The sequence below is a fragment of the Ambystoma mexicanum genome, chromosome 1q (genome assembly GCF_040938575.1).
Source record: "Ambystoma mexicanum isolate Mex_15411 chromosome 1q, UKY_AmexF1_1, whole genome shotgun sequence".
Classification (NCBI taxonomy): domain Eukaryota; kingdom Metazoa; phylum Chordata; class Amphibia; order Caudata; family Ambystomatidae; genus Ambystoma; species Ambystoma mexicanum.
The window spans coordinates 29,580,689-29,600,829 of record NC_090922.1 but is presented as its reverse complement, the minus strand read 5'-3'; the positions used below and the strand labels follow the sequence as shown (position 1 = coordinate 29,600,829).

The following is a 20,141-nucleotide window of genomic DNA, read 5'->3' as shown; positions in this document are numbered from 1 at the left end:
AGAGGAGGGAAGGGTGATAGTAGTATGAGTGAGGGGAGAATGAAGAGGGGTTGTGGTAGAGTGGGGAGAGAGGAAGTAGAGAAAGAGGGAGAGTTGCAGTGTGGGGAGGAGTGTAGTAGGAGGGAGTAAGATCAGAGGGCGGAGGTAGGTACTAGAGAAAGGAGATAGGAACATCTAAGGGAGAGAAGGAAGCAATACGAGACAAGGAAAGACGGTGGGAGGATAAAGTGGAAGGAGGGGAGCAGGGAGAGAAGGAGGGCATGAAAGTTAGAGACCAAGTGGGGCCTGAGCATCTGAAGGGCACCTATTCTTATTGAAGTCTACCTTTGAAGGTGTTTGCCTTTAGGCCTGCAATGATAGTCAGCTAGCTATTAGATAGTAGGGGCTAGGGACCTCTAGTGACCAGATTGGGGTTGAGGGACATCTGGTCGAGGAAGGGATTGCCCATTCCTAGTTTAGATAAAGAGGGATGGCCCCTAGAGAGCCCCCTTGAAAAAACCCAATATAAACTCTTGAGCTACCTTTGGGGATTGGTGTTTTTTTAAAGCCATTTGTGAGACTGATCTGTGCATGGGAGAAGTGAATCACCAGTAAGCTGTCAAACATTCATTTGCTCGCTTGTTTCCTGGTTCTCTGCTCTCAGGTCCTTCATGCCTGTGGAGGGAGAGGGGGTGCAACCTGATGGCCAGGACAGAGAGTGAGTCCAGGACAGAGAGTGAGACCAAGACGTGCATGAAGCAATTTATATCCTGTTTGTCTGGCCTGCCCCATTTAATTGCTGCGGATCATCCCCACTGGGCATAACAATGAAGCATGTTGTGGGACCTGTGGCACCCTGCCTCATGTGGGGTTGTGTGGAAGTATTTGGGACTCTTTCCTCCTATTTCTCCTGGTTTGGATAAGAGATTGTCTGGCTAACATACCAGTAATCATCAGGCTTGATGGTTTGGATCTTGGGGAAGGACTCTGGTGAATACACCAGATTACACCAGATTGCACTTCCTTTAGCTTGTTGGCATCACCGGACCCCAGGGCCCCTTCGACATTTCACATGGGGCCCATGCTACCACAGACTACAATGCCCTGTTAACGCCAAACAGCAATCTGAACGCAACAAAACTGCTAAAGAAAACATAAAGAGCAGAAAACTGATAAGGGATTGAGATGATAAAGTAATTATGTTTGTCTTTGACCCCTGGAACTAGAGTGTGAATGAACAATGAAAGGAAAAGTCTACAGCAAATGATTACAAAAGGAGCCATATTTCTCTTATGCAGTAACAATGAGCAGAGACCCAAACAATCAGCTTAGGGGCTTTGTTTGGAGACCCTCACAGAAGAGGCACATTGAACCCCCAGCTGTTGGAGTAATGAGAAGACGCAGAGACAAAAAGAGTATTAAGTACATGTGGGATAAATATATCACAACTATACAACCTTGGCAAATGTAATTCATACATCTTATTTATTGTATTTATTGTGCATTTGTAAGGTGCTTATACATCAAGTAAATTGTGTTTAAAGCATCCACAGGGCAAGAGGGAGGGAACAAGTAAAAGTAAATAAAGCAATGAAAGATGAAGGCAGACCTACTAGGCCTTGTGAGAATTCAGAACGTGCAAGTGCAGAGAGAGAAGGGATGAGGAAGTGGGGGGTAAGTGCTAGGAGTACCAAAGAGGGAAGTACTAGGGAGTAAGCAGTTGTTAAGTGATTTGGTGAGAATGGTCAGCTGCCAATAAATAAGTGCAGGCCTCTGGTGGACACAGGCCAGTGGGTGCCAAGGCAAGTGCTGGGAGCGAGCAGAGGTTGAAGGCAATTGGGTGTGGGAGGCCAGGACCCAGGAGGACAGATAATGGCCCTATCCACCAATCTCAGCAACTGCGGGGTTTAGCAAAGGAGGGAGGAAGGGAAGGAGGAGGCGAAAAGGAAGGTAACAAGGAGCTTCTGGAAACTGAAGAAATCCGGCTCAAGACGAAGAGGAAGGCGTAGGCTGTTCATAGCAGGGAGCCTGCTGAGAAAAGAGTTTGGCCACCAACTCACTTTTTAGTGAAGCGCTTGGCACACAGAGGGTTGGTGCCGAAGTAACGTAAACATCTGGAGGGAGAGTATTTAGTGAGAGCCAGTAGTAGATAGCGTGTTCCCCGGCCCCAGACAGCTTTGTGGATGATGCAGAGGGATTTGAATGTGATCCTTGCAGCAACCGGGAGCCAGTGGAGCAATTTTAGGGCTGGAGAGATGCAGTACCTGGGCTTGAGGACAAGGATAAGTCTTGCAGCCCTATTCTGGATTAGCTGGAGGGGTTGTAGAGAAGAAGAGGGTAGATTAAGGAAGAGGCTTTTGCAGTAGTCTAGCCTATAGAGAACCAATGAGTAAAGGAGGAATTCCTTTGAGGAGGTTGAGTTGAAAGTGGGCCTTCTTGGCAAGGTCCTGAATGTGAGGGAATAAGGAAAGAGGAGTCGTAGATGACTTCAAGGTTTCTTGTTTCAGATGAAGGAGAAGGGAGAGAGCCCATAGAAGATGGCCAGAGTGAGGGGAAGAAAAGGGAGTATGAGTCCCAACAGTCTTGCTGGCATTGAGGCAGATATGCAGTCAGGGATGAGGAGGAGGTAAGGAGAGGGTCAGAGGGAAGTTTGAAAGAAGAGTTGTGTCTCATCTGGATAACACTGGAAGTTGTGGTAGAAGGTGGAAATGAGGTGTGCAAGCGGAGCAAGATAGGTGTTAAAGAGACAGGGAAGAAGGTTGGAGCCCTTGGGGACGCCGCAGGTGGAGAAAGAGGTGGGGGAGGAGAAAGAGCCCATTGAGGAAGGACGTCAAACAGTCCAGTGCCCGCTCCAAGATACCTAGGGTATCGTGGAGTCGTTTAATGGGGATGGAGTGGTTGACCATATCAAATGCAGAGGAGAGATCAAGTAGAATGAGAACAGCTGGAGAGTTGCCGTCAAGAGATGCAAACAGTTCCTCACATGTTCAGAAGAGCAGTTTCTGTGCCTATGGATACTCGGAATCCAGATCGATGGTCGTGTAGGCAACCAACAAGTTCATTGTGCTGGGTTAGTTGAGGGAAGACCAGCTTCTCTAAGAGTTTCTCAAGGAAGGGGGTAATGTATATGGTGCGGTAGTTGGATGGAGAAGACAGGTCTGCAGAAGGAATTTTCAGGAGGGGGCACACAAGGAAGTGCTTGAGAGAGGAGGGGAAAGATCCAGCAGTAAAAGAGGGGTTGCGAAAAATCAGCTGGTTGCAGGGCAAGAGCGACAATATTGTCCTTAATGGTTATGGAGGTGCAGGGGGAGACCTGTTTGGAGGAGACCTTCATTGAGCGGACAACTCTGGTGACCTTATCAGGTGTGATAGGAGAGAAGGAGGAGAGAAAGGCAGAGGGCAGATGGGAGGCCATAGAAGGCAGGGTGGTGGGGGATGGAGAGGGGTAGGGGGAGGGGGACGCAAGGGTGCTCACGATGGGGATTGGGTTTGCCAGCTCCTTGTAGATTTTAAAGAGTTCAGCCGTGTTGTTGGGTGCACTAGAGACTCAAGCTTACATGTGGGCCCTTTTCTTCGAGCTAATGGAGAGTCAGTATTGCCTTTGGAGCGGGTGTTTCAGGCGGATCCTCATGACTGTGGCAAGAATGTCAAGGGTGTTAGTGATGACAAGATGGAGGTTGCTGAGAGCAGAATCAGTGGTAGAATCTGCAGTGCGGAGAGAGGAGGGAATGAAGGTAGATCCAAAGGCAGAAGCTGACACTTGTTTAATCTGACGGATGTTCGTGAACGAGGTTTGCAGGGCTGGGGGAGGTGCGGTCAGAGGGCCGAGAGGACCCAGGTGAGAGGCGAGGAAAGAATGGTCTGACCAGGAGAATGGGGTGATGTGCAGGGAGGAGAGAGAAAGATCAGTGTGGATGAAGGCATCAGGAGTGCCCAGCCGAGTGGGTAGGACCAGGAGGGAGAATGGAGAGGGAGAGCGAGGTGCAGGTGTCACAGAAGAGAGTGGATGTTGTGATTGAGGAGTCAAGGCTGATGTTCAAGTCGCCCAGGAGAAGAAGTTTACAGGTGGTTGTGAGGAGGAGAAAATCAGCCCAGAGAGGAACAGGGTGGTAGAGCCAGGTGGCCTGTAGATAGTGGCAATGGACAGAGAGGAGGTGGGAGAGATGACCAGCTTGAAAACCAGGCTCTCTAAGGAAGAGTAAGGCTAGTTAGGTATGAGGGAAGAAGGGACCCACTCAGGGAAGATCAAAGCAATCCCACCATCAGCACAGTAAGGGGGAGGCTTGGAGATGATCTTATGGATATCAGCGAGAAGGGAGTCAAAAGTAGTGATTGAGTTAGTGGGGAAAAAGAATGACAAAAGAACAGTGATAATGTCCAGCCATGACTCACAAGAATTCTTAGGGGTGCACAAAGTTACAGAGGCCCAAGTTTGTGAGGGAACAGGCTACATGCCTAGTGGATGTTCCATGTGGTGCTGCAGGAGTGAACAAACGAGGGGAGGTATATTGCAGACTCCATGATTGTGATGTGGCTTCCATCAAAACAAGGTCATTTGGTCAACACGCAACCCACTTTATAGAGCATTCAGTAAGGAACTATAACCTATTTATTTTTAAATTCTCTTTCCCTTACATTTTATTTTCTTTACCTCATATGGCAAAGGTTTCTAACATTATTTTTCATCAATATATTGCTTCTCTCACTTTAGTTATTTTCTCCCCTTTGTCAATCCTTGCCTTTTACTAAAAAGGGTTCTTTACTGGTGATCCTTTTACTTTTTTCAAATATGTTTTTATTTTCATTTTTGCAGTTTTACATTCAACAATAGACCTTCCGCTGGGCCTTTGTGGCCAGATTTTCCAGCTCTCCGTCCATGCCCAGTATGAACAGCCCCACGTTTAGCTTTTTCTCCATTCCCAGTATGCCCGATTACTTCTTGGATCATGTCCCAGAATTTTCCTACAACTGGGCAGTACCTCCAAATGTGTCCCCAGGTTCCCTCTGCCCCGCACCCCCTGCAGCATTGCCTGGAGGCTGCCCGGTATATCTTCGACAGTCTGCTGGGGGTGAGATGCCACTGGTACATCATTTTCATCCAGATTTCCTGGATTTGCAGTGAATGAGCCAGACAGGGGATACTCGTCTATAGGTTACTCTTCCATAGGTTAGTCCACTGCTCTAATTTGATCTCGTGCTCAGCTTCCCTTTCCCAGTTGAGCATGAACTTTCTCGCCCCGGCTTCTTCCACCTATTTGATCAATCTGTACAGGTCCCCAACCAAATGCATATCCCCCGAACTAGAAGTCACACATTTCTCAAAGGGGGTTAGCTCTCGCATCGCTGCCTTCCTATTTCTAGGATTTAGGGCCCAGTGTCTCAGCTGGGCGCATTGGAACCTTGCGTCTTCCCTCAGTCCAAAGTCACTTTTACACTGATTGAATGTTTTTATCCACCCCCCCCTTCAAGTAGGTCCCGTAGTTTCTTGCATCCCCTGTCCTGCCACTTCTCAAACCTCTTTCCCTCACATCCTGGTGTGAATTGTGTGTTTCTGAAAATCAGAGTGAGTGGCGAGAGAAACATGGTTATTTTGGAGTATTTTATTACTTCATCCCACGTATTTCTCACCAGGGCTTCAATGGAACTACACTACATGTTGTGTGGTCTGTCCTCCCGGGGTAGCCATACTACCGATTCTAAGTTAGAACCTACCACTGGTTTGTCCATTTCCCTCCATCCCTTCCCTCTATCCTCTTTCAACCATTCCCTCACCATTCTGATTTGGGCTGCTCAGTAATATGCTATAGGGTCTGCGCTCCCCATACCCCTATTATTCCTGGGTTGAAGCATCAATTTGTATGGGGTCTTTGGTCTCTTCTGATCCCAGATGAAGGCTTGTGTATGTTTTTGTACTGCTCTAAGGGTGGTTTTCGGTACCTTTATGGGTAATGCATATATGACAACAGTAGCTTTCGCTGTACCGCCATTTTTATGGCATTTATCCTGCCAAGCCAGGATACAGATCGTGGGCTCCACCTAATCAGAGTCTTTTTTATGGTATCCAATGGGGGGGGATAGTTGGCTTCGAATAGTTGGTCTATGGTTTTTCTAAGGGATATTCCCAGATATTTCAATTTGTTCTTAGCCCATGCTATGGTGATCTGAATTTTACCTCCCCTTCCCTTTCCGGTGTCATCTGTAATCCAAGGACCTCCGACTTGTTCTTATTTATCTTTAGCCCAGCTACCTCTCCGAATTGAGTCAGCTCCCTGTCCACTGCTTTCACGGATTCCCCCGGTTTAGTTATCGTTAGCAGCATGTCATCTGCAAATGCAGCGACCTTGTGCTCTTTCCCTCCAAATGGGACCCCCTCGATTTCTTGGTTGGACCTAATCCTGCTCAGGATGCGTTCCAGGTGTATGGCATACAATAGCGGGGATAGCAGGAATCCCTGTTTTGCGCCCCTTGAAACTTTAACCGGGTCAGAAAGCTCCCCATTTATCAGTAAGCGCAGGGATGGTGTTTTGTAGTTGGCTGCAATCTTGGATATTAAAGCCTCTCTCAGTCCTATCTTACGCAATGTACGAAAGAAGAATTGCCACTCCACTCTGGGGAAGGCTTTTTCTGTGTCCAGCGCCACCACTAGGGCCACAGTATGCTTTTTATTCACCTTCGCAATGATGTGGGCTAATCTCCTAGTATTATCGTGGGTTTGCCTTCCCTGTATGAAACCCAATTGGTCGGGGCCTATCAGCCTAGGGTGAAGAGATTCCAACCGAGTCGCCAAGACCTTAGTGTATATCTTGGCATCCGTATTGATCAGTGGGATTGGTCTGAATGAGCCCCATTGTACCTGGTCCTTGCCTGGTTTTGGCGAAAGTATCATTTTCGCTTCCTCCATTGAAGGTGGCAATCCCGACTCCTCCCCAAATCTGTTGTACACTCTACCAGTCAAGGGGCCAGTATCTCTTTATATGATTCATAAAATTCGGCTGAGAAGCCTTCAGGGCCTGGGGCTTTATTGATGGGAAGTGCGGCTATCGCTTTGATCACGTCCTATCTGGTTAGCTCCTTCTGTAACTTCTCCCTCTCTTGGGTCATAATCTTAGGCAGTGAACAGTTGTCTAGATATTCCTCTTGTGCTCTTCCCTCTGGTCAATCTGATTTATACACCTTGCCATAAAAATCCCTCTTGATAGACAATGTCTTTTCGCTCTTCCCCCTCTGCCGTTTTTATTTTTAGGGTGGTTCTCTCCTTTGCCTCCATTCTAAGCGTTCTTATCAACAAGCTACCCGCTTTATTTCCTTTAGTATAAAACTTCTGTTTGAGGAGCACTAATGCTCTCTCTGCCCTGTTAATAACGTATCCTGCTGGACCCTCACCACCCTGTACTCTTTTTGAACTACTCATGATGGCTTAGTCGCCATTTGGAGTGTGTGTGTCTTTAATGTCTCTTCCAGGTCCCTCTCTAGTTGTCTGATCTCCCTCTCCCGTCTGGTTTTTACCGCTATTACCTTGCCCCGTATAGAGGCCTTAAAGGCGTCCCAGATTGTTTGGGGGTCTATTCCCCGAGTCTTGTTTATTTGGAAGTACTGATCAATCGCCTCCTTCAATTCTTACCTGAGTACATGATCCTTGAAGACATGTGCCGAGTACCTCCACTTCCAAAGGCCTACTGGATGGCTTGGCAGTGCAAATAACGGTGATGGGAGCATGGTCTGATAGGGTGATGACCCCCACTTCCACCTCCTTCCCTCTCCCCAACAGGAGGCGTGACACCCATATATAATCTACCCTCGATGCTGATATATGCATGTGGGAATAAAAGGTGTACCACCTTGCCTCCCCTCTCCTTTCCCTTCTTGTATCCACCAGCGCTAGATTTCCATCTTTCCCTTTAATTCCCTCGATGGCTTGTTCTGTGTATGATATGTTTTTGCACTTCTATCTCTCTCCGGATCCCATGCGAGATTAAAGTCCTCTACTAGAATTATATTACATCTGGCAAACCCTTCTAGCTTATGCACCAGTGTTTGTATATAATGATCTTGCCCAGTGTTCGGGGCATACAGCAATGCCACCGTTAAACACTCCCCTCCGCCCTCGCACATTATCGCTATGTACCTGCCATTGTTGTCCCTGCTTACATATGTTATTTTAAGCTCCAGATTGTTTTTCAATGCTATGAGCATGCCCGCACTCTTTCTCGAGCTTTTTGCTTGCTGGATTCGGCTGTAACCCCTTATTCTTAGTCTGTTTTTGTCCTTTTTTTTTGTAAATGGGTCTCCTGCAGGGTTATTATGTCTAGGGTCTCCCTTGCCAGGCATTGGCCTATTTTTTTTTCTTTTAAGCGGTGAGTTTAGCTCCTTGATATTCATTGAGACGACTTTTAGCACTCTATCCCTTAGTCATTATTTAGTGAGCGTCTAAATTCCATCCCTCTCATGGTGGGTTCAATCCCACCCCTCCAGACTTGATTCCGGACCTGGTTCCCCCCTAATCCTCCCCATCGCCCCCTCCGCCCTCCCTCCCTGGGGAGACTCAACCGGCCTCTAGCCCCTCCCGACTCTCCTGCTCGGGTGTTGAGCTCATTCACTCCGCTAGTGTGCCCTCCTGCGGGTCCCGCTAACCCATAATATCCTACAAGATCTTCTCCTACCCCCCCCACCACTTGTTTCGCCTGGCTGTGTATATCCCTCTCCCCAGGAGCTCTTACTTTATCCATGTCGTTGCTTATGGGGGCTCTTATCTGTGGGCTCCGCCTCTTGTGGTGTGCCCTTTCCTGGGATTCTCGGGCCTTGTGGTCCCCGCTTTTTCCTTGGTCTCTTCCTCGTTTCCTGGGTTGACCATTCCCATGCTTTCCTTTTCGGGTGCTCCTTCTTTGTGCCCTGTTCCTTTGTGCATATTGATTCTGCCTCTATTCCCAGAATGTTTGCGCCTTCTTCTACCATAGTGATGCTCCTCTGCCTTCCATTCGACCTCAAACAGGAGACCAAATGGGAAGGTCCATTTATATCTTATATTGCATTTTACCAGCTCTTGTATTACCGGACGCATCTGCCTTCTTTTGGTTAGTGTTATTAGGGAGAGGTGCTGGTATAGGTGCACCGCTGTGCCACTGTATTGAAGTTCATCAGACCGTCTGGCCGCCCTTAGAATGTTCTCCTTCTGTTTGTACTCATGCATTGCCACCAAGACGTCCCGAGGTCTGGCTCCCGGTTCATTTAGCTTTAGCCCCATCTATGCACTCCGTCTACCAGAATTTCTTCCAGATTCGGCATGTCTATCAAGGATGCAAATATTTGTTGAATTGTTTGTAGTAAGTCTCCCACCGTCTATACGGTATTGCTTTTATCCAGATGTTTGCCTATTTTCTAGGTCTTCAGTCTGGAGTTCTAAATTGTGCGTAGCTCTAGCCAATTGGTCCATCATTCCTTCCATTTTATGATTGTCCTCGGCCAGCTCCTGCAGGGCCCTTTCGTTGGTATCTACTTTTGCCTCAATACCATGTAGTTCACTTTTGACATCTTTTATCTCTCCGACAGTTCCTCATCTTTTCTAGTTGCACCTGCATCATATTTGCCATTCTGTCTCCAAAGTTCTGGAAGCATTGCTCCATGAATTTTTGGGTTACCCCCTGATCATCCTGGGCTTCTTCTCCGGGAGGAGGAGGGTTTGGGGGGTTCCTCTTCACTCCTGTCCGCCCCCCATGTCACTATCCTGCATGGATCCTCCCTCCTTCCTACACAATTTCTGAATTGTCCCCTTACAGCTCTTCTGGTTTCCTTTCGCCTTATTCTGGGGGTCTTTCCCCCTGCTTTTCAACATCCCGTTCCCTTTCTAAGCCCACAGGCCGTGTGTTGCTTCCTCTGGTGCCGACCTGCTCCAGCCCTCCTTGCTCCTGCTGCAGTTCAGCCCTTGTCCCACGAAGCAGAAGAGACGTAGGCTCCGCCCCCCACCCCCTTATACTTATGCACTTCAGTTTGAATACCCCCTCTTGGCCATCTTTTCCGGCTGTCCACACCCTCTTGGGGGCGCTTGGCTCTGGCCCCTTGGAACTCCTCGCCTCTGTGCGGACCGCTTCTCCTTGTTGGTTTGTTGTGGTGTGATTTTGGGGCACCTGGGGTTCACTACACTTGGTTGCCTGTTACTGGCAGTTTAGCGCTGCTTTCTTGCCCATGGCACCTACTGTGCCTCCTGGCTGTGGTGTCCGAGTTGAGTGGATTCTTTGGTTTTGGGCCTGGCCTGCCTCCTTCAGCCCCTCAGTGCCTCTGTTTGTGGGGGACTGTCACTGTTGTCCTTGAAGGTTGGGCCTCCGCTCTTGTGGGGCTCATTGAAGCCTGTGTATAGTTTCTTCCTCCTTCCCAAGGAGTTGTGGGTGGCTTGCCCCTATTGTTGTAGCACCTGAATTGTCTTTTGTTCTTCTCCCACCCCCTCCCCCCTTTGTGGACTGCCCAATAGGTCTTCCTTTAGGGCAGGGGGACTGGGGTTGGGGTGTTTGTCCTTACCACCTCCTGCGTTTGCTGGGGTTTCTCTGTGGCCGCTCCCACAGCGTGGTCCGATTCGCTAAGTATGGTGAGGTCGGGGGGGAGGGCTGGCTGTCCACCCTAGCCTTCACTTGCCTCTTCTGCTTCTAATCTGTGCCCCAGAGCACTCCGGTTACCCCCTTGCACACTGATCCTGCGCCGTGCCGTGTTATTCTCCTTTCTTCACTTTACCTTGGTAGCTCCGGCTGCAGCTCCACGGGATCCGTCACGTCTCCTCTCAGAGTTGTCGTTACTGCCTCATCCGCTCCCGCTGTTCCTCAGGCTCTGCAATCCTCCCTTCTCGGCGTGTTGCTATCGCACTCCCTCCTTTGCCTCCTGAGTGCGGTACTTCTGCCAGGGCAGTCCTGGACTTGGCAGCCTCACGCTGGGGCGCTTCTTCCCACCTTCTTGTCGTTGGCGGCAGAGGGCCGCTTCTCCCTCTGGCTTCTTCCCAGGCTTGGCTAGGTCCTACCTCCCATGGACATTGCATTACCGAAACGATTTCTCCCCCTTTGCCGTCCTCGGCTGAGGTGAGTTTCCGTGCTGGCTGTTGGCGGCTAGCTCCCTTCAGCCCTCTTTCTCCCTGGGTCTGCGCTCTGTTCTCTTCGCTGATGGCTGCACCCGCTCTGGTTGGGGCTGCCGCTCCAGGTTCCTCTTTGTTGTTCCATACCATGCTGCTGGTCCGTCGTGGGATACCGGACCTCCAGAGTACGGCTCCTTTACGGGGCAATCCTGGCGCTGGTTATTTCTCGCTGGGGCGCTTCCTCCCACCTTCTTGGTGTCGGCGGCGGGTAAACGCTTCGCCCTCAGGCTTCTTTACCTGGCTTGACTAGATCCTACCTCCCATTGACCTCCCGGGACCCCGCTGAGCCGAAACTTTTTCTCCTCCTTTGCCGATCATGGCTGCAGTGTATTTCATGCCGGCTGCTGCTGGCGGCTCGCGCCCTTAAGCCCTCTTTTTCCCTGGGGCTGACCACGGTTCGCTTTGCTCTGGATTCTGCTTCAATGCACCAATTTCTGTTGTTGGTCCGTCGCGGTACACCGGATAGCGCTCGGTATCCACGCCGAACCATGCCTGGGGAGGGGGTTCAGCTGCTAATTACCCCGTTTTTTTGGCGGGAGGTGGGAGTGGAGCATGCTGTTTCACTGTGTCTCCACCCCGGCGGCCCTCTTAGAATCTCAATCCTTTGATTTTTTTATACTGTTTACATGCAAATAAATACTGAAAACCCAAAAACCTGACATGTGGTTGACAGTATGGGACACGCTACCCCAAGTTTGGAAGATTCTAAGTAATGTAGGGATGCCAGCCAAGCGAGAGGTCTAGTGGCCCTTCCCTATTCTTAAGGCTTTTCATAGTGAATATTTAATTCTATATCCTAAATATATCTTTTTACGTTGGTTACTAATTGCGACAGGTGAAAAGTTACTTACCCGTGGTAAAGTTCTTTCGATTGGATGTTCCTCCAATGTATTCCTCATCTTATGATATCTCCACAACCAGCTCTAGCTGCTTCCAAAATGTTATCCAGCAGGGGGCGCTGCACGTCGATGCAAGTCGACTCAATGTCCCTCAAGGGCCTCCGTCTCGATGTCAATGTTATCACTGGTAGATCGTGCGCACGCAGCGACCGTTGCTTCAGTTCTGTTTTTATGCGTATTTCCAATTCTCTCACAAATGTACCTTATGCCTGACGGTTACTCACTCTGAAAGAAAGTAAACTGCAATACAAGGGAATTCTACTGTGGGGTAGGTTGAGAGGAGCGATAAGCAATACGTGGGAGGAACATCCAATAGAAAGAATGTTAACACGGGTAAGTAACTTGGTCTTCTAATATAGTGTGCCCTCCCACGCATTCCTCATATTATGATAGACTCACAAAGCAGTGTCTGCATTGAGGGAGTCCGAATTTTCAGTTTCAAATAAGAATTTAGGAGTTCCTTATTGGTTTGTGTGAGTACAGAATGTAACACTACCTTTCAAAAACCACCTTCTTGGCCTGAGGAAGAGTCCAGACTCTAATGCTTGGTGAATGTGCGGATAGAGGACGAGGTGGTCTCCGCACAAATATCCTGAAATGGGACTCCCCTCCCTAAGGCAGAGGAAGTTGTCATGCTCCTGGGCAAATGAGCCCCGAGACCCTCCGGAGGAGCTTTTCTCACTAATCTGTAGCATGCAGAAATTCCTAAAAGGATCCGCTTGCATAGGTTTGTTTTGTGACCGCCATACCCAACTTATGGTCTGTGTAACCAACGAAAAGTTGATAATCCTGTCTTAACTTAGACATTCTAGATAAGTAGAAGCTAAGTGCACATCTTGGGTCAAGCCTGTGTAATCTCTCCTCTTCCTTTCCAGGATGAGGTGGAGGATAAAATGACGGACGCATGATTTTTTTAGTTAAATGAAACTCAGACACAATTTTTGGTAAAAAAGTAGGTGTAACCTTAAGGACCACCCTATCCATAAAGAAGACTATGTAAGGACAGGGCTTGAAGTTCACTCAACCTACGGGCGGATGTAAGAGCAACCAAAAGGATGGTCTTCAGAGTTAGTAATCTTAGAGAGCAGGAATGAATAAACTCGAAAGGAGCAAACATTTAAAAACCAAATTGAGGTCCCAAACCGGGACTTAAATGGGATCGGAGGGAATACATTTGTCAATCCCTTCAGAAATTGTATCAATAGTGGTATAAAAATATAAGCGCTACCAGATACACTTTAATTGTGCCAACCCCAGAGCCCCAGATCAGCCAGGTGCAACAAGAACGATAACACCATAGGTGTGCTGCATGTAAAGGGTCCACATTCTTATCCCTGCACAAGCTGCAGAACTTGTTCCAACAGCAGCCGTATAAGGATTTCGTTGCTGGCCTTGTGGTCAAAAGCAAAATCTCCATTACGTCATCTGGGAGGTCCCAATCCTTATACCCCAATCTCTCGAAACCATGCGTGAAGGTTGAGTGCCTTGACCTCTGGATGGAGAACCTGACCCTCCGCTCGCGAGAGAAGGTCCTCTCTTTGTGGAAGACGTATTGGAGGGCAGATGGACATGTCCAGAAAGTCTGGGTACCACGTCTTCCTGGCCCAACCCAGAGCAATTAGGATCATGGATTTACCAAACTTTCTCAACCTCCAGATTACTTGAGGAATGACGGCGACTGGAAGAAACACGTACAGGAGTGGAAACTCCCAGTCCACTTCGAACGCGTCTCCTAGAGCTCCTCTTGGGGAAAATTCCCTGACAAAGTACAGTTCGCACTTCCGGATGACACTGGTGGCGAACAGATCCACTTGAGGGGTTCGCCAAAGGGTGAAGATCTCTTGAAAGACTTCCTGAGCTAGTTCACACTTGTGTGAGACTGTGCTCTGGCTGCTCAGAGCGTCCGCTGCTGTGTTCTCCTCTCCAGCTAGGTGAACTGCCGATAGGGAGATTCCTTCTTGAATTGCCCAAAACCAGAGCTGCGTTCCTTCTCTGCACAGTGGTAGTGACCCAATGCCTCAGCTCTTGTTGTGGTAGTACATGGCCACTGTGTTGTCCGTCATTATTAGGACACTCTTTCCCCATACAGAGGGCAGAAAGGCCTTCAGTGCTAGTCTGATTGCCATCACCTCTAAAAGGTTAATGTGTAGATTGGATTCCGATGGAGATCAACTACCGCAGATCGTTGGCATGTGCTCCCCACCCTGTGAGTGAGGCGTTATCATCTCCGGCTATGGTTGCCATAAGGGTTCTACCACGAGAATGTTTTCCTTGCAGTCCCACCACAGAAGGTCATGTGCGACTCTGCTTGGAACCTGAATGTCTGCCATCCTGCCTGAGAATTGGGACCAGTGAGTCCCGAGAGCCCATTGGAGAGATCTCATTCTCAGTTGAGCCTCTGGCACCAGGAAAATGCAGGATGCCATGAGGCTGAGCAACCTCAAAAAGTCAAAGACCGGAAGATGCTGGGCACTCTGGAATTTTGTGACCATCTGCAGAATGTCTTAAGCCTTCACCTCGGGTGGCAAGGCATTTGCCAAGGATGCATCTAAGACTGCCCCGATGAATTGGAGCCTTTGAGATGGCATCATGTGGGACTTCTTGATGTTGAGGGAGAAGCCCAGTCTGTGGCGGGAATGGCAGGCTATGCTGAGATGTTCCAGGACCTGCTCTGGAGAACGGGCTCTGATCAGCCAATCGTCCAGGTAGGGGTACAAATGTACCCTTCGCCCCCCTCTCCTGAGACTCGCTGCCACCATCGTCAACAACTTGATGAAAACCCTTGGGTCTACCCAAATGGCAGAACGCAAAACTGATAATGAGAACCGGTGAACCTCAGGTACCTTCTGTGCTTGTGATGGATAGGTATATGGAAGTAAGCATGCTGAAGGTCCAATGATACCATCCAGTCCTGAAGCTGGAGGGCCTAAAGGATCTGAGAAAGGGTAACCATCTTGAGAAATTTCTTCAAGTCTCTTAAATCCAAATAGGGCTCAATCCTCCATCCTTCTTGAGGATTAGAAAGTAAGGGGAGTACCAACCTTTGTTCCTCTCTGCTACAGTTACTGGTTCTATAGCAGCTTTCTCCAGCAGGGTAAACATTTTCTGCACAAGGATCATATCTGGAATTTTGAAAGAGTTATTCCCCGGTGGATGATCCAGAGGCCTTTTTAGAAAGGGAAGGCAGTAACCATGGGCTACTGTTTCAAATGCCCATGCATCTGATGTAATATCCCGCCATTCTTGCAGATGCTGTGAGAGTCTGCCTCATACTGGGGTTTCGTGGACTAAGGCCTCAGAGAGGATTTGAGGCAGCGGCTGAGGGTAAAGCAGCCATGCCTGGGTGGTCTCAGCACCTTTTCCCCATCCACCACAGGGGAATTGTCTCTGATCTCTTTGATTCGACAGTCCTCTCCCTCTTCCAACTGAAGAGTAATAGCGAAAGGACCTACCCCTCCAAGCTATTCCAGTGGGGCGAGTTTGTGGCTGTCTGATTGCCACACCAGGGGATTTGACTGCTGCTTTGGAGGTCTGCAGCTTTGCCAGCCTTACTGCCAAATAAATGGGTGCTGTCAAAGGGCATGTTAAGAAGTCTGGATTGCACATCTGGAGCACAACCAGACTTTCTCAACGAGGCAAATCTGCGCATTACAATGCTAGCCACCACAGCTCTGCTGATACTGTCATCAGAGTCGAGACCAGTCTGAAGGGTTTTGCACATTGCATCCTTCCCATCCTTAATAATACTTAGGAAACTGTCTCTTTCTTCCCCTTCGGGGATATGTTCAGCCGCCATCGATTACATTCCCATAGTCTAAAAGTGAGTTTAGCCAGTGAACACGTGGCATTTGCTGACTTAAGGGCCATACTTCCAGCAGAGAAGACCTTTTTTGCCATAGCATCATAGTGTTTGTCACTACTGTCTGAGGGAAATGTTGGGTATGCATTCTACTTAGATGTGATTTTGGCGGCCTAAACCACCAAACTTTATGGAGCTGGAAGTTTACTTAGGTAACAGGGGTCCCCCCGCTTGAAGTCCTGTATGTGTTAATTTTTTCTTAACTCTTAAACTCTGACGCACTAATTGTTTCTGAGCTACATAGGTAGGAGCAAGTGGATAGGGAGAAGTCAGTATGAATATGCTGACTTTGGATAAGTGTGCAAGAAAAAAGGGAGGAGCAGAAACAGGTAGAAAACAAAAGTGTCTAAAGTATGCAAAATAGATTGTAGTATTCCATGAAGCTGTAGGGGCAGTGTAATCCCGGGGATGGGGACTTGAACTGCAAAATGTCTATTGATCAAGCGTGGTATGGAGAATGTTCTAATGTTGTGCCTGGACTGGTAAGGCAAAGTATTTTAAATTTGACAAAGAGCCAATACAGCTTGACTCTGAGTTATGATCCTGGGGTTTAGAGCTAACGAGGAGTCTGCTTGTTCAATAAAACAATTAAAATGTTACAATACTGCATTAATCTACCTCATGATTCCAAACTGTGACAGAAACTGGCAGAATACAATCTAAAATTGAGAGAATACCAGCAATAATTCAATTTCACACATAACCAGCCCTGCTTTCAAAATACTTGCCTTCACCAACCCATCATTGAGCAGCATCTGTTCCAATGTCAGTACCTATGAAAAAGTTCAGATTGCTCTAACAAACAATAAAGTTGTACCTTTTGTGCAGGACCACACTTTGCACATTGGCACAGAGGATGACAGAACTCTATCGTCTCTGTATGAGCAGCTTCCTCCATTTCATCAAAATCTTCATCCAGCCACTCAAAAAGATAACGTACCTAGTAAAAACAGATAATTTATCAAATTGATGTATGACAATGTTATTTCATGATGTGGCCACAGCTCATATGCCATGCTAACGTGATGGCACAGTTACTAAACAATTTCAGTAGGATATATAACGTAGCTGTTCCCGTAAAAAATAAAAAAATAAACATTCTGAATGCATAGATCAGCTAAATAATTTAAAATTGCAACACCAAAAAACTGATCAGAAGCCCCCAAAAACAAGTTAGTTACCTTCAGTAATGCCATCTTCTGATAAATGTGTTACTTTCGCCTACAGATTCCTCATCTTTGAAATATTCTCCAGAAACAGTCTAGTTCAAAATATTTTAACAGTCACCAGATGACTTTGCAGCCATCAATGGTCCTTGCTGCTCTTTGCGCTGAAAGGGACTTACAAAGTATATACTTGGAGCTGCAGAAGCAATTTTCTTCACGTACTCCCTTTTTTCTCCCCATCAAGCGGCAGAGGGGTGGCAGAACTGTGGCATAGAAAAAAACTACCAACTGTCTTACGAACATACTTTTGAAGGTTAAGCAGGAGGAATCGTTGGGAGGAATTTATATATCAATCAAAGAACATTGCTGAAGGTAAGCTAACAGCTCTCCTAATGGATACAATGTTTTACAGATTCCGTACTTTTGAAGGACTCCCCAAGCCATCCAGAATAACCAGCAAGAGGAAAAGGTGTAAGAAAGACATGCTAAACAAGAAATCCCTAAAGCACTACCAGTCTTATTCTGACATCCTTTCCAGGTGAAGTTATGAGGCGCAATGCTTTGGGAATGCATGCAGGGAGGACCAAGTCGTCGTCTGGCAGATATCCAGCAGTGGAACCCATACAACCGTGCAGCTGCCTGCCCTCTGGTTTTAAGGGCACAAATGCCCTCAGGAACCTCCTCATGGTTTAGTTTGTAGCACATGTTACTTCCAAGGACAATCAACAGAGACAAAGTTCTCTATTTGATTGCCTGTCCTCTCCCTTATCGTTAATATTTGGGGCATGGAATTTAGAGGCCACTCTTGACAGTGCCATCTCTCCTCTGTTTTTGAAGAACGGGGGTGGGGGTGCTGTGTGTGCGTAACACCACATAGAGAAGAGTAGAGAACACTCCTGAACCTCCCTGTACATTGAGACCTAGAGGCGGCAAAATGGAGGCACTCCAACTCCACCCTGCATGTACAGAAACCAGGAAGCTCAATGCTACCTATTCCCTGTTGTGTGATGTGCAGGTGCTGAAGGGCCATCATGGCACGCAACGTTTGGAGTCCAGACTGAGGCTGCAGATTTCTTTTTATGTATGTGTGTACAAAAAAAATATACTACTCTGGACATTGTATCTAGTCATTACAACTGTCAGAAGCTATTCAAACTTCTTTATGAGCTATGCAATGCATCATTCCTTTCTCCATCTATCCAGACATTTCAACGGCTATATGTGATTAATCTGGTGATGTCACCACTGTGTCCCGTGGGAAGGACCCTCCGCATGTGGCCAGGGAAGGGTGGCGGCTACCTGATCCCGACCCTGAGTGTGGCTGCCTGAGGGAGGTCCATGTGTAGGGAGACAATCTTAGTGGGAGTAAAGGGTACTCTCCAGATGGAACGCAGTATTCCCACCAATCAAAGGACCCAAAACCACCTTCCTATGACCCCAAGAACAATCCCTCCCCTAATAGTCTCATAAGTTGTACTCATCTTACCAATCCCCTAAAAAGTACTAGGATATGTCACCTCAATGAAGATCACTTTCCCAGTACTGTGACAAGAAAGAGGCAAGAGGCAATGATGATCCCTCTCCATGAGAACTTCTGTCAGCAGTCTAGTCCTTCCCCAAATCGTATTGGCGAGAACTGCCAGCAGGCCATGAGAATTCCACATACTAGGTAAGGCTTTCCGTGTCAGGCCAAACAACTGACAAGCCCTATTGTAAGGCTTTGCAAATGTGCAAACACTAAAAGAAACATCCTTAAATAACTGTCTTTCTTGCTTCTCTTCGCCCCCCCCCATTATTTTTCCTCTTCCAATGTTGACAATGAATATGTGTTCATAAATAATTTACAATGACTTCTTTATGACCCAATATATTTGTACCACCGGATATCAATAATCACTTTTACTATGCATCACAATATGCTGCACAACTGACACAAAATGTTTTAATTCATCCTTGATAAAGACCTTGAGAGGTTGGATGACAACTTTTTTCACACACATAAATACATGCAATCCACAGCAAACACATTGAAGTCCTAGCTCGAGGTGTGGGCAAAACCTCCCCCACCCGTGACCATGCAGAGAACTAATTCAAACTCAGCAGAAATACTGAAGTGTAACGTAAATTGAGTCAAAGCCTAGTGCCCTCGCATCTCTACTTAACATTTGTTTATCGAAAGGGTTGCTTTGTCCAGGGCCACATTTAACAGGTCAATGACAGTTCTCAAGAGTGAGTTGTGATGCACAGAGGCCCCAGCTCTCCATTTATCTTGTGGTATCCATGCATCACACACAGGCAGTTGCTCCTCTGCCACCTCTCCTCCCTCCTTCTCTGCCTTTCCCCTGTTCCCCCCAGATGAGGTTTCTAGACAAGTCCGATCTATGAAAGTCTTGTCAAAACAGGATCATCCCTGTTCCTCCAAAAACATCAAGGACCACATTGACTCCTGCTCTGGCCAACTTCGGCAACCACTCCTTCTCCACTGGTGTCTCCTCCCCCACCCCCCCGAAGCACTCCCTTGTGCACCCTCTTCTTAAGAAACCCTCTGCCGACCCGTCTTGCCTGGCTATCGCCCAAACTCTATCACTCCTTTCCTGGGCAAGCTCTTGGAAAAGCTGGCCATCTCTCAGCTCACCCTTCACACAGAATCCATTGGTTGTCTCCATGATCATCAGCATGGCTTCAGAGCTGCCAGAAGCACAAAAACTGCTCTCCTGAACATTCGTTAAAACCTGCTCTCCAACCTTGATTCCAACACCCCCTGTGTCCTCATCTTACTTGATCTCTCTTCTGCCTTGACATGGTCAACCATGCCATCCTGCTCAACCGTCTCTGTGATAACCTGGGGGTCACCGATCAGGCCCTTGCGTGGCTGACTTCTTTCCTCACTGATTGACCCTCACAGGTCCAACTTGGGTCCTTCTTCTCCTGTATCTCTACCTGTGGTGTTCCCCAGGGGTCTAACCTCTCTCCCTGGCTGTTCAACCAATACCTGGCACTTCTTGCCCAACGCATTGCTGCACTCTGCCCCAACTTCCAGTGCTATGCGGATGACACTCAGCTCATCTTCAGGCTACCCTCAGCCACCTCTTCTCCTTCTCTCATCTCTGACCGTCTGTCCACCATCC

The 20,141-nt window shown here is 47.9% G+C and overlaps 1 protein-coding gene across 3 annotated transcripts in view; it reads right to left on the bottom strand.

The window, feature by feature from the left end:
• ANKRD27 (ankyrin repeat domain 27) overlaps positions 1-20,141 on the bottom strand; it is a 1,511,294-nt gene that overhangs the window by 381,952 nt on the left and 1,109,201 nt on the right. For all 3 annotated transcript variants that reach the window (XM_069635449.1, XM_069635447.1, XM_069635448.1), the window contains one exon: positions 16,665-16,787. In XM_069635449.1, the coding sequence (XP_069491550.1) occupies positions 16,665-16,787 (123 nt within the window). The remainder of the gene's footprint in view (positions 1-16,664; positions 16,788-20,141) is intronic.